Genomic DNA, 16,178 nt, shown 5'->3' with positions numbered 1-16,178 from the left:
TGTGATCTAAAAGTGGACTCTTCTAGTTGAAGTAGTTGAAGGAAAAAAGGACATTTGATAAAGAATGCATTGCTGTTATTTGTCTGTTATTTATTTACTCTGTTATTTGTCCATTTTCCGATCACAATGATATTCACATCATATAACATCATATATGCTTAGTGTTAAGGAAGTTTACTTGTGCGGATGTCCATTCTCACTTCATCACGAACACGTTGTCTCAGTCTGAACTTCTTAGTGGATGCACCAATCCTCTTTACTCAACTACATATCCTTATAACAACCGAGTATTTTACAGTGAGAAACTAACTACATATCATCATTGCTTTTACAATTAAGATTGTTCATTAATCCCTTTCATTTTATTTTAACTGAACTGACTGAAATTTATTTCAACACGGACAGCGGCATATGAAGTTACATATATGTTACAATTACATATATTCACATAGTGTGTGCAGTCGAATATTTCATATATACAGATGAATATATAGATAGATAGATAGATAGATAGATAGATAGATAGATAGATAGATAGATAGATAGATAGATATAGATAGATAGATAGATAGATAGATAGATAGATAGATAGATAAATAGATAGATTGCAAATCTATCTGCAAATAGATTGTAAAAAGATAATAGAAATATTTAGATGGAGTATTTTTACCGAAGATTCTTAAAAACATTTATGATTATATTACAGAATAAACAGAGTTTTCTAAGAATACCTTTCTGATTGTTATCTGTATATCTGTATGTCGTTAAAAAGTAATGTAGACATGAGTAAGGATAATTTGGTAGATTTACCTAATTAGTATGGCACTGACCAGTGAGTCAGGTTCATTATAAGAGTAGAGGTGCATTTTCTAATCCCAATTAGCCTACATTGTTTTTGTATGCGAAATGGGATGTAGGCGAATTGAGATGTAGGCGAATAGAGACTAAATCGTTACCCTGATGCCTGAGCCATCTTTCGTGACTACATCTCGTGATTTTAAAAATAATTATGAAAAGCTAGATACAATTATGAATCCCAGTCCCCTTAAAAGGTCTGCAGTAATTTTTATACACATTATAACTTTGGGAAAGTAATGTAAGGTACTTTTCACGAAAAGCCTCCTTTTCAACATTAGTAATTATTTCTGGTGTGTAATGTCATGCTATTAAACTAATTCAAATCTTGACAATTTTAATACTCGATAAATTACTTTTGTTAATGTTATAAGTTCAGTAAGTAAACACTTTGGTCGAACAATGAAGCGTGCAGCAGGCTACAGGTGTGGCGATACTTAGTCTCGTATATGGATCTCTATTGTTAAGGTACATCATTGTCGCACGACCTGTCGATACCACGACTGCAGTGAGAAGGTCAGAGTACCGATCCGTCTGACAGCCGGACAATGCAGAACCAAATGTCTAAGTGAATATTCTAACCCAACGTACCGCGTAATGGCTTATTGACAGGATGTCAAACATTTGAACCGGTACGAACTTAGAGGCAGAAAACTGACTTTATATTTGACGAAAAGGTACTTAAGAATACTAGCTCAAGTCCTTTAGACTGCATTGCAATGACTGAACATCGCCCACAGCAAATAGGTGACTGAACATCACCCACAGCAAATAGGTGACTGAACATCACCAACAGCACATAGGTGACTGAACATCACCCACAGCACATAGGTGACTGAACATCACCCACAGCAAATAGGTGACTGAACATCACCCACAGCACATAGTTGACTGAACATCACAAACAGCATATAGATGACTGAACATCACCCACAGCAAATAGATGACTGAACATCACCAACAGCACATAGGTGACTGAACATCACCCACAGCAAATAGGTGACTGAACATCACCCACAGCACATAGTTGACTGAACATCACAAACAGCATATAGATGACTGAACATCACCCACAGCACATAGGTGACTGAACATCACCAACAGCACATAGGTGACTGAACATCACCCACAGCAAATAGGTGACTGAACATCACCCACAGCACATATGTGACTGAACATCACCCACAGCATATAGATGACTGAACATCACCCACAGCATATAGATGACTGAACATTACCAACAGCACATAGGTGACTGAACATCACCCACAGCAAATAGATGACTGAACATCACCCACAGCAAACAGGTGACTGAACATCACCAACAGCACATATGTGACTGAACATTACCCACAGCATATAGATGACTGAACATTACCCACAGCATATAGATGACTGAACATCACCCACAGCACATAGTTGACTGAACATCACAAACAGCATATAGATGACTGAACATCACCCACAGCACATAGGTGACTGAACATCACCCACACCACATAGGTGACTGAACATTACCCACAGCATATAGGTGACTGAACATCACCCACAGCAAACAGGTGACTGAACATCACCAACAGCACATATGTGACTGAACATCACCCACAGCATATAGATGACTGAACATTACCCACAGCACATAGGTGACTGAACATTACCCTCAGCTCATAGGTGACTGAACATCACCCACGACACATAAGTGACTGAACATCACCCACAGCACATATGTGACTGAACATCACCCACAACATATAGGTGACTGAACATTACCCGCAGCACATAGGTGACTGAACATTGCCCACAGCATATAGGTGACTGAACATCACCAAAAGCACATAGGTGACTGAACAACACCCACAGCACATAGGTGACTGAACATCACCCACAGCACATAGTTGACTGAACATCACCAACAGCATATAGGTGACTGGACATTACCAACAGCATATAGGTGACTGAACATCACCCACAGCATATAGGTGACTGAACATCACCCATAGCACATAGGTGACTGAACATCACCCACATCACATAGGTGACTGGACATTACCAACAGCAAATAGGTGACTGAACATCACCCACAGCAAACAGGTGACTGAACATCACCCACATCACATAGGTGACTGAACATCACCAACAGCACATAGTTGACTGAACACCACCCACAGCACATAGTTGACTGAACACCACCCACAGCACATAGTTGATTAAACATCACCCACAGCACATACATGACTGAAGATCACCCACAGCAAACAGGTGACTGAACATCACCCTCAGGATATAGGTGACTGAACATCACCCTCAGGATATAGGTGACTGAACACCACCCACAGCAAGGAGGACAATAAGCATCGTCCACTGTACAGACTGAACATTTCTCTCTCTCTCCCTCTCTCTCTTGTGGAAAAGCGATAACAAACAGTGTATATACAGTTTTAAGTTTATTCCGAGAGTATACTTCTTTTCAAGCCACTCAAGCAATGTTACGTGTCGTCGTGATCAAATATACGCGCATGATGAGCTGCTGGCGCCGTTAGCTACCGTGCACGTGCAGTTGTAGTCGGTGCCACCGATCGCATGGATACCAGAGGCACCGCTCGCAGTGCACGACTGTGTCCCATCACTTGCAGTGTAACTGCACCCTTCAGCTGAAACGTAAGTTACATACATTAAAAGACAAATATGTTTCAATGGAAGTCATGAGTTCTTCAATGTTACACTGGGAATGTTGGGACATCCAGGCAGAGGACGCGGGTATGCGTACTTTAAGATAATCGCAATGGCAGAGCTAGAGTGCATAAGACATATCATACTGATGGAAATATTGTTGACAGCCCTCTTGTCCTTGTGAAGCTGATGGAAACATTGCTAACAGCTGGCAAACATGGGGCGTGGACATTGGCTGCCATGTGTCATCCTTACACAGGCATTCCTACAGCCCCCCCCCCCCCCACACACACACTTCCTCATTGGACAGTTAGAGTAACGGGGTGTCGGTGTAAGTAACACCGTGACGAGTCATTGGCTAGTGCAAACCAGCTCACATTTGATGCACCTCAACCCTATTGGCAGTCTGTTTCATGGGCTTGTACTTAACTTACAAGCCTTGCACAAATATACCTCAGCATGTTTCATAACCGCCTTGTATTGAATATACACACTCATGCATCCTGAACAGACGGTGTAGCAGGTACACTGTACACGTTTATTGTACACAACGGAAAGCACAAGCGGGGTACCAGCGGGGAGATAACTCCTCTTGCCTAATCGAAAGTGCAAGGTGGGTCCACTAACCAAATGAAACGAGGGTTGTACCAAAAATATGTACCACTATGACCAAATAAAAGAAACAACTAATTTGTCAGGATATAGTAAGTTTCATTATATTTGGAACTGAAAGTATATATGTGTAGAAAGTACTACAGAAATCATTTAAAGGTATTCCTTTCATTTAACAAATTGTTTGGAAATAACGGGATCGATGCATCTGCATGTGGAGTTTTGAAGTTAGGGGTTTCAGTTGCGAAAACGTTGACTGCATTTAACAATTTAACGGTGATGTGATGCCACGACTATTTTAAGTACCAGCGAATTGTCATTCGGACGCAAAACGAGACTCATCACTGTCCAGTGACAGAAGCGCCTTCTCATCGCTGACCCTTATACAAGATAACCTATATCATGCCTGTGTAACTTCCACATGCATGGTTTTCATAAAGGTTATCTTGTATGAGTAGGCACGATTATTAATGCAATGAAGATGTTTTAGTAACCGTGATTTCCACGCTGCAGGATTATCCAGCACTATGTACATATTTTCTCATGTATTTCTAACCACCAAAAGAATTGTACATAGCTGGTTATATGAATGCTTATGGGTACCTTAGGGTAGCTTATGTTAAGTCGTGTATTTTGGTACTGCATCTCCCCGAGTGTTTAAGTGGTTTGTTTAGCTACTTGTGTGTTCTCTAAAAGATGAACCCAATTCTGGTTATTCCCTGGGGCATTTACAGGACCTTGCAGGTCGCTTTGTCTGACGTACATGTCGATGTAAAATCCTTTGAATGTAATCTTCGCCAGCCATTCTAGACCATGCCGGGTCGTACAGCTATTGGATGGACAGACCGTAACTTCGTTTCGCTAGTAAGTATTTAAAGGGCGATTTTAACATATGAAGATTGTACAAATTGACTGTGTGGTATCACGATGAAAGTGCTTTTGTTGCTTTCAGCGGCAGGTTTATTCATTCTACTCATGCTGGAAACACACTTGCTCACATGGCAATACTCACTGTGGGTCACGGTTCCGTCAGTGTTGCAGGTTGCACATGGCGTGATGGCGCCAGCATCGACACAACCTCCATTGTAGCTGCACTCTGAGGAAGAGAAGGGTTCTGTGATGATAGAATACATTTGGAAACCTTCAGATAACCCGGGTTTAGGGATGGGGAAGGGAGGTAACCATTCATGAACTCCTCAGACTACCGAGGTCCCTTATATCGGCTGTTAAACTGCTTCACAAAACAGGGACTTACGTGCTGGTTGGCTGGTGTCCTTCACTAAAAACCTGTGAGTGCTGTTGATTGTACAGATGTGGTCTGCACATCCAATTTTCACTTTGTCGTTTTCAGGAATGCAACTGTTGTCGTGCAAACACTCTGAAACACAGTGATCAACCTCATATATTTATAGTTCCATTTGCTAAGGTCTGTCGTTTACATCCCGTCGGAAGTAAAATGTATCTGTATCTTTATCTCACTGTATATCTATCTATCTATCTATCTATCTATCTATCTATCTATCTATCTATCTATATATATATATATATATATATATATCTGTCTCTCTCTCTCTCTCTCTCTCTCTATATATATATATATATAATATGTATTGTTGATGGTTTCATTTACAACACATCTTAATCTCTTGATCGGTTAAAGGTAGAGTATGTCTCTTAAAGGCAATTATATTTATTTGGTAGAAGGTTGCAATATGGTAAAAAGCAATAGAGGGCAGAATAGTAATATTAACACCGTACTATATGTGACTGATCCATCACTAGCACAGGACGCGCAGTCATAGATATCCCCGACGCCATAGCACTCGCTGTTGTAGCTGCATTCTACAAACGAAAACAGGAGTATTTAGTCCAAGGTCATCAGTCTGTACCAGAGAGAACTACAATGGTGTACTGCTACAGACATGACACGAGTATTTAGTCCAAGGTCATCAGTCTGTACCAGAGAGACCTACAATGGTGTACTGCTACAGACATGACATGAATATTTAGTCCAAGGTCATCAGTCTGTACCATAGAGACCTACAATGGTGTACTGCTACAGACATGACATGAATATTTAGTCAAAGGTCAGCAGTCTGTACCAGAGAGACCTACAATGGTGTACTGCTACAGACATGACATGAATATTTAGTCCAAGGTCATCAGTCTGTACCAGAGAGAACTACAATGGTGTACTGCTACAGACATGACATGAATATTTAGTCGAAGGTCAGCAGTCTGTACCAGAGAGACCTACAATGGTCTACTGCTACAGACATGACATGAATATTTAGTCCAAGGTCAGCAGTCTGTACCATAGAGACCTACAATGGTGTACTGCTACAGACATGACATGAATATTTAGTCCAAGGTCATCAGTCTGTACCAGAGAGACCTACAATGGTGTACTACTACAGACATGACATGAATATTTAGTCCAAGGTCATCAGTCTGTACCAGAGAGACCTACAATGGTGTACTGCTACAGACATGACATGAATATTTAGTCCAAGGTCATCAGTCTGTACCAGAGAGAACTACAATGGTGTACTGCTAGAAACAGGACGCGAGTATTTAGGTGACAACATAAGGCATCGTCACATGAGTAATGAACGTGGCAAGATAGAGTGACAAGATAAGATATGGGGTAATAGATGATAGTTTGGCAGAAATAGAGGAGGTTATAAATTAAACATGCTGTCAATATGATTGGATCCCATTGTGACATAAAGGCGGAATGACTACCTATCTGCTAGTAGAAATACATACTCACTGGTGGGCTGACCAACGTTCTTCTTAAATCCAATAGTACTACCTACTTGACAGGTGTAGTTATAACAACCAAGAGTTATTTGGTCATTGTGTTCGTAGCACCGCCCATCAAAGGAACATTCTGTAATTATAGATAATAACTTATTCAGCAATTTGGTAATTGACAATAAAGTGCAATATATATTTTTCTATCATATGTATCATGTTTTTGTTGGAAACGTATCACTTTGAGAATCTGAAGTATACTTTACCATATTTAATGGTGCCATCGCTTTGGCATGTTCTGCACGCCTGGATCTCTCCTACAGGATAGCACACGCCATAGTAGTTACACTCTGGAACACATGATCATGTATAACTCTAAATATTGTCAGGTCCACTACAACATATGCACGCTGTAACACACGGTGTATACCACAACATATAGACTCTCTAACACACGATGTTTACCACAACATATAGACTCTATAACACACGATGTTTACCACAACATATAGACTCTATAACACACGATGTTTACCACAACATATAGACTCTATAACACACGATGTTTACAACAACATATAGACTCTATAACACACGATGTTTACCACAACATATAGACTCTATAACACACGATGTTTACCACAACATATAGACTCAATAACACACGATGTTTACCACAACATATAGACTCTATAACACACGATGTTTACCACAACATATTGACTCTATAACACACGATGTTTACCAGAACATATAGACGCTATAACACACGATGTTTACCACAACATATAGACTCTATAACACACGATGTTTACCACAACATATCGACTCTATAACACACGATGTTTACCAGAACATATAGACTCTATAACACACGATGTTTACCACAACATATAGACTCTATAACACACGATGTTTACCACAACATATAGACTCTATAACACACGATGTTTACCACAACATAAAGACTCAATAACACACGATGTTTACCACAACATATAGACTCTATAACACACGATGTTTACCACAACATATAGACTCTATAACACACGATGTACATTAAACCGTTCCTTGGAACACACTACGTTTCACTACAACATACTCGCTCTTGAACACACTACGTTTCACTACAACATACTCTCTCTGGAACACACTACGTTTCACTACAACATACTCTGTCTTGAACACACTACGTTTCACTACAACATACTCTCTCAGGAACATACTACGTTTCACTACAACACACTCTCCCTAGAACATACTACGTTTCACTACAACATAGTCCCTCTGGAAAATGCTACGTTTCACATCAACATACTCTCTCTGGAACACACTACGTTTCACTACAACATAGTCTCTCTAAAACATACTCCGTTTCACTACAACATACTCTCTCTGGAACATACTACGTTTCACTACAACATACTCTCGATGAAACACACTACGTTTCACTACAACATACTCTCTCTGGAACACACTACGTTTCACTACAACATAGTCTCTCTGGAAAATGCTACGTTTCACATCAACATATTCTATCTAGAACACACTACGTTTCACTACAACATAGTCTCTCTGGAACACACAACGTTTCACTACAACATAGTCTCTCTGGAACACACTACGTTTCACTACAACATGCTCTCTCTGGAACACACTTCGTTTCACTAAAACATACTCTCTCTGGAACACACTACGTTTCACTACAACATACTCTCTCTGGAACACACTACGTTTCACTACAACCTACTCTCTCTGGAACACACTACGTTTCACTACAACATACTCTCTCTGGAACACACTACGTTTCACTACAACATACTCTCTCTGGAACACACTACGTTTCACTACAACATACTCTGTCTTGAACACACTACGTTTCACTACAACGTACTCTCTCTAAAACATACTCCGTTTCGCTACAACATACTCTCTCTAGAACATACTACGTTTCACTGCAACATACTCTCTCTGGAAAATGCTACGTTTCACTACAACATACTCTCTCTGGAACACACTACGTTTCACTACAACATACTCTCTCTGGAACACACTACGTTTCACTACAACATACTCTCTCTGGAACACACTACGTTTCACTTCAACATACTCTCTCTGGAATACACTACATTTCACTACAACATACTCTGTCTTGAACACAATACGTTTCACTACAACATACTATGTCTTGAACACACTACGTTTCACTACAACATACTCTCTCTAGAACATACTACGTTTCACTACAACACAATCTCTCTAGAACATACTACGTTTCACTACAACATACTCTCGATGAAACACACTACATTGCACTACAACATACTCTGTCTTGAACACACTACGTTTCACTACAACATACTCTCGATGAAACACACTACATTGCACTACAACATACTCTGTCTTGAACACACTACGTTTCACTACAACATACTCTCGATGAAACACACTACACTTCACTACAACATACTCTCTCTGGAACACACTACATTTCACTACAACATACTCTCTCTTGAACACACTACGTTTCACTACAACATACTCTGTCTTGAACACACTACGTTTCACTACAACATACTCTCTAGAACATACTACGTTTCACTACAACATACTCTCCTTGAACACACTACGTTTCACTACAACATACTCTCTCTAGAACATACTACGTTTCACTACAACACAATCTCTCTAGAACATACTACGTTTCACTACAACATAATCTCTCTAGAACACACTACGTTTCACTGCAACATACTCTCTCTGGAACACACTACGTTTCACTTCAACATACTCTCTCTGGAACACACTACGTTTCACTACAACATACTCTCTCTGGAACACACTATGTTTCACACTACAACATACTCTCTGTTTCACTACAACATACTCTCTCTGAAACACACTACGTTTCACTACAACATACTCTCTCTGGAACACACTACGTTTCACTACAACATACTCTCTCTGGAACACACTACGTTTCACTACAACATACTCTCTCTGGAACACACTACGTTTCACTACAACATACTCTCTCTGGAACACACTACAACATACTCTCTCTGTTTACACTACAACATACATACTCTCTGGAACACACTACGTCTCTGGAACACACAACACACTACGTTTCACTACAACATACTCTCTCTAGAACATACTACGTTTCACTACAACATACTCTCTGAACACACTACGTTTCACTACAACATACTCTCTCTGGAACACACTACGTTTCACTTCAACATACTCTCTCTGGAACACACTACATACTAACACATGTTTCACTACAACATACTCTCTCTGGAACACACTACGTTTCACTACAACATACTCTCTCTGGAACACACTACGTTTCACTACAACATACTCTCTCTGGAACACACTACGTTTCACTACAACATACTCTCTCTGGAACACACTACGTTTCACTACAACATACTCTCTCTGGAACATACTACGTTTCACTACAACATACTCTCTCTGGAACACACTACGTTTCACTACTCTGAAACATACTACAACATACTCTCTGAACACACTACTCAACATACTCTACTCTCTGAAACACACTACGTTTCACTACAACATACTCTCTGGAACACACTACGTTTCACTACAACATACTAACATACGTCTTCACTACAACTATACTCTCTCTGAACACACTACGTTTCACTACAAACATACTCTCTCTGTTTCACTACAACAACATACTCTGGAACACACTACTTTCTGAACATACACACTACGTTTCACTACACTACAACATACTCTCTCTGGAACACATACTACGTTTCACTTCAACATACTCTCTCTGGAACACACTACGTTTCACTACAACATACAACATACTACAACATACTCTCTCTGAACATGTTTCACTACACACATACTCTCTCTGAAACATACTTTTCACTACAACATACTCTCTGAACATACTACATACGTTTCACTACAACATCTCTCTGAACACACTACGTTTCACTACAACATACTCTCTCTGGAACACACTACGTTTCACTACAACATACTCTCTCTGGAACATACTACGTTTCACTACAACATAGTGTCTCTGGAACACACTACGTTTCACTACAACATAGTGTCTCTGGAACACACTACGTTTCACTTCAACATACTCTCTCTGGAACGCACTACGTTTCACTACAACATACTCTCTCTGGAACACACTACGTTTCACTACAACATATTCTCTCTGGAACACACTACGTATCATTACAACATACTCTCTCTGGAACACATTACGTTTCATTACAACATACTCTCTCTAGAACACACTACGTTTCACTACAACATACTCTCTCTCTTGAACACACTACGTTTCATTACAACATACTCTCTCTGGAACACATTACGTTTCATTACAACATACTCTCTCTGGAACACACTACGTTTCATTACAACATACTCTCTCTGGAACACACTACGTTTCATTACAACATACTGTCTCTGGAACACACTACGTTTCACTTCAACATACTCTCTCTGGAACATACTACGTTTCACTACAACATACTCTCTCTGGAACATACTACGTTTCACTACAACATACTCTCACTACAACATACTCTTCTGGAACACACTACGTATCATTACAACATACTCTCTCTGGAACACATTACGTTTCATTACAAGATACTCTCTCTGGAACACACTACGTTTCACTACAACATACTCTCTCTGGAACACACTACGTTTCATTACAACATACTCTCTCTGGAACACATTACGTTTCATTTCAACATACTCTCTCTGGAACACACTACGTTTCACTTCAACATACTCTCTCTGGAACATACTACGTTTCACATCAACATACTCTCTCTGGAACATACTACGTTTCACTACAACATACTCTCTCTGGAACACACTACGTTTCACTACAACATACTCTCGATGGAACACACGATACTTACGGCAGCATGGTAAACAGTACGTTTCAGCAACCAACAGTGCAGTCGCGCCTTTGAATGTTTATCGAAGTATCTTAGAATTTGTGATAATGGGTTTGCAGTAACCATACACAATGTAACAATGGTGATGTACGCACTAGTTTCCTGGGCGGTGTCCTTCACGAATCCCACCGTGGAGCCCACCTGGCAGGTGTACTGGGTGCAGCTAAGAGTCAGCTTGTGACCGTTCGGGTAACACTGACCATCATGGCTGCATTCTGACAGAAAGAAAATATATAACTCCAGTTTACTCAACAGAGAAATGACTGGTGGCCGAACGGAATTGACAGTAAGAATAAGTTCAATGTGAGGAAAACAATAAACATATTTATGGGTTTAATATATTTTATATAGCAGAAAACAAGCTCATGCTAGTCTCCAGTTCAATGTGAGATCTTCATTTTGTCCCTTGATGTCTCATTGTACACTTCATTTTGGGTATTTAAAGAAATACCTAAACTACACCCCCCACCCCACCACCACCACACCCCAAGTTTAATCATATTCATATCACAATTATTTGTATTTGTTCATCTGTAACCTCACATTAGTTTCACATATGCACGCTCCATGTTCATAGGCGAGCATCACGTGCAACATGCGTAACAGTCATTTGGCAAATGTAAATTCTCCTTAGTAAGCTGATCTTACAGCTCGATATCTTGGAAGATCAATTCATTTCGTTGTTGATAAGCAACTATTTGACATACTTAACTGCTCAAGAATCGTTTATAAGAGATGTTGGTTGTCTCCATCGACAATCAGCCGATCAGCCAGATAAAAACCAACAAAAAACAAAAATAAAACAACAACAAAGCAAGCCAAACCAGCAACCGAATGACGTCGAGATCCGCCAGCGTTCAGATTGGCCACGAGTGAAAACTCCTTGGGAGGATACAGCCCTTCTCAGAATTACAAGAGTTTATCAAGACTTGTCAAGTGGCGACTAACGGGATCGGGTGGTCAGGCTCGCTAACTTGGTTGACACATGTCATCGCATACCAGTTGCGTAGATCGATGCCTATGTTGTTGATCACTGGATTGTCAGACCGCTGCCATATAGCTGGAATATTGCTGCGTGCTTCTTTAAACACAACCAAACCAAACCAAACCAACAACAGAATGGCTTCTACATCATCGCTTGTCCAACCGAAGGATCCAACATCGCCTAAAATCGGTGGGGTATAGAGTCATAATATCTTGGTGCAAGCACCATGTAGCAGAGGCCCATTGGTGATGCGGGGGTGCCTCTCACAATGTATCACAATGCTAGGCCACATCATGTACGTGCCGTTGGTGATTTCTTACGCCATGAGGCATTAGCAACTCTACCATGGCCCACCAGGGGTCCAGATCTCAATCGCATAGAGCTTGCTTGGGACATTATGGGTCGCAGAATGCGTAACATAGATCATACAGTTCAAAACCTAGATGTATAAAAAGAACAAACCCTCAATCAAGAATGGAACGCAATACCTCAAAAGTCAAATTCAACGTTTGATACATATCAGCGAGGAGTGGCAGGGGTATTAATGCAACTGCCGAAGGTTACACCAGATATTGACATTGTGCTCGGTTATTAACATTTCTGTGATTTCTTGAGGATTGTATGCCAGAATCTCGAAAATGGGAGCACGTGTTAACGTCATACGACCATAGCGATCAGCACTACAAACTGAGTCAAGTCTTTGTCATGTTGCTTCTCTGAACAAACTACAACTTTTCGTTCTGTCTATGTTTAGACTTGCCAGATTTGCCATTTTCCCTCGAGGGCAAGTTTTTTCCAGTAAGTTGAATGGAAGTTTGCATAAGTTCCTTTACTTTGGTTTATGGCAACATATTGATACTGTGAAACATATGGGGTGTTGCGATACGTTTCTCCATGTGGATATTGTATTCGTGACGTAGAATTCAGGATGACTTTGTCATACTCAGATGTGTCTTGTATCCACGTGGACGCCCATTGCCAATACATGCAGAACAACATCAAAGACTTTTTTGTTCGATTTCGATATAATTACATGTATTTACATAATAACCTTATGTACATTCATCACTATGGTGCATCACTACATTTTGTAGTTATACAGAAAAAAAGGTGTTGAGTACATTATTATTTTCCACGAAATCAATCACCTGGTAAATGGCCAAGCTTCACCTCCCATTGCTTGTCTTGTAATACAGCTTCCAATTAGTCAGTACAACATATAGCTTAACACTGATATCAATGTGACCATTGTGTCACTGACAAAAGGGTTTGTACACATAACAATAGGTTACTGTTACTGTTATTATGTCCATTATATGATAATATAAGAAAGCTATATATACCCCATCAAATGAAGAGAAACATTTAAACGTTAAAAAATTACCCAAATACACTTATTTGATCCGAAGGTTTTTAACGGATATATACTGTTATATACATCCATTACTCGTCTTAACCTTCACGTCATGCAACCTATGTGTATCTGCGGCCCGAGTACAATAAACTGATTGTGTGTGGTAGACGATGTTACCATGTGTGACAGATCTGTCGCTGTTACACGTCATGCATCCACCCATACTCCCAACTTGGTAACACGCGCCACCATACGAACATTCTGAAACAGCAAACACTTGTCATCATTGAATCAATATGGATTTATCAGATATTGTCAGTTATTCACCAAGAAACAAAACTGGATATACCAGTAGACATGTTATCTTAGTGTTATTTGTTTCATTTAACAAGCCAGGCCCATAAGCTATAATTTAAAAAACCCCCATAGAGTCCAGATATTCGTGCTTGTCAGTGAGTGAGTGAGTGTGAATGTGTGAGTAGGTGAGTGAGTGAGTGTGTGTGAATGTGTGAGTAGGTGAGTGAGTGTGTGTGTGAATGTGTGAGTAGATGAGAGAGTGAGTGTGTGAATGTGTGAGTAGGTGAATATGTGAGTGAGTCAGTGGGTATGAGTATGTGTGTGTGTGAATGTGTGAGTGAGTGAGCGTTTACACTTACGTGTAGGTTGGCCGGAGTTTTTAACAAAGTTCAAACTCGTCTGTCCAACTTCACAGGTGGATTCATAGCAATCAATTGTTGTCTGTTGACCGTGCGAGTAACACGCCCCTTTATACGAACATTCTGTTCAGAAGAAAAAACCACATTACAGATAATGACGAAATAATCATAATTTGTATGCTTTCACTAATCAGCTTTACATGCCGACATGTTTGGACATACCTGAAGTAAAAGTGCAACACTGGAACAACTATTGCATCCAGTGCTGAGATGACCTGGCACTTACTGTGTTCCACATCCCCGTCACTTTGACATGTCCTGCAGCCGCCCATATCCCCGACATCATAACACTGGTTGTCGTAAACACACCCTGTAACATAAACCATCCAGCTGAATCCTATAGCAATACCACAGAACATCACAGAACATATTGCAGGGGTACATGTGTTTGCGTGAGTGTGTGATTGCGCGCGTGTGTGTTTGCGTGCGTGGGTGCGTGCGTGCGTGCGTGCGTGCGTGCGTGCGTGCGTGTGTGTGTGTGTGTGTGACTGAACATCAAATCTCGACATAGACCATCAAGCATCATTGCTACCTACGCTGCATATGCACGACTTTATTAAGCTTTGCAATTCATTGTCACTAGATTGACATAGTATTTCTCCAAATATAATGTTTTATAAACATTTCTTACAGACAATTTACTGGTAATATAATTACTTCATCCAAACCATGTATACAGACCCAGAAGTGTGTGTGTGTGACTGAACATCAAATCTCGACATAGACCATCAAGCATCATTGCTACCTACGCTGCATATGCACGACTTTATTAACCATGCTGTTTAACCATCTTAACTGGCCAAAGACCGTTGACATATATTCTCAAGCTTTACGTTGGTTATTTCATAGTACTAGTAGCGCCATGTCAGTCTCTCCTGCCGTCCACATGACGGCGAAGAGGTTCACGTCACTCTACACAACCAAACATAGTTGTGATTTCATCCTACGATCAAATGACTCCCCTCGGGATGACAACAGTCATCTTCTTAGCCTTATACTTCCTACATTATGTATTGTAATAATGTATAGCTCTATTTGGAATATCTTATCTTCTTTTAATTAATATTTATAAACACGTCAACGTTATGTCTTGTCAAAGGAAACCCATCTTCCAAATCCACTAACTTTCATATAGGTACTACCTTTTACCTGTTGACTGTTGTGTTACATAACAGTGTTATTCACTTTCAAAACATAGGGATGGAGATGTAGCTAATTATGATTAACTGTTATTTAGCTCAACTTTCCCT

General features: G+C 40.1%; 1 protein-coding gene across 1 annotated transcript in view; it reads right to left on the bottom strand.

The window, feature by feature from the left end:
- Positions 1-3,286: 3,286 nt before the first annotated feature.
- The window catches only part of LOC124292564 (extracellular matrix protein A-like), a 34,898-nt gene continuing 22,006 nt past the window's right edge, over positions 3,287-16,178 (bottom strand). Inside the window, exons 18-27 of the mRNA XM_046729704.1 lie at positions 15,155-15,238; positions 14,869-14,991; positions 14,390-14,473; positions 11,969-12,088; positions 7,161-7,244; positions 6,911-7,030; positions 5,896-5,979; positions 5,393-5,515; positions 5,150-5,233; positions 3,287-3,506 (exon numbers count right to left, since the gene is read on the bottom strand). Coding sequence (XP_046585660.1) covers positions 3,358-3,506; positions 5,150-5,233; positions 5,393-5,515; positions 5,896-5,979; positions 6,911-7,030; positions 7,161-7,244; positions 11,969-12,088; positions 14,390-14,473; positions 14,869-14,991; positions 15,155-15,238 — 1,055 coding nt within the window. The 3' untranslated portion in view covers positions 3,287-3,357. The remainder of the gene's footprint in view (positions 3,507-5,149; positions 5,234-5,392; positions 5,516-5,895; positions 5,980-6,910; positions 7,031-7,160; positions 7,245-11,968; positions 12,089-14,389; positions 14,474-14,868; positions 14,992-15,154; positions 15,239-16,178) is intronic.

This window comes from Haliotis rubra, unplaced genomic scaffold (assembly GCF_003918875.1).
Source record: "Haliotis rubra isolate DU_JTF1 unplaced genomic scaffold, ASM391887v1 Scf52, whole genome shotgun sequence".
In the NCBI taxonomy this organism is placed as follows: domain Eukaryota; kingdom Metazoa; phylum Mollusca; class Gastropoda; order Lepetellida; family Haliotidae; genus Haliotis; species Haliotis rubra.
Note: the sequence above shows the minus strand (reverse complement) of the source record. Positions and strands in the feature narration are given on the sequence as shown.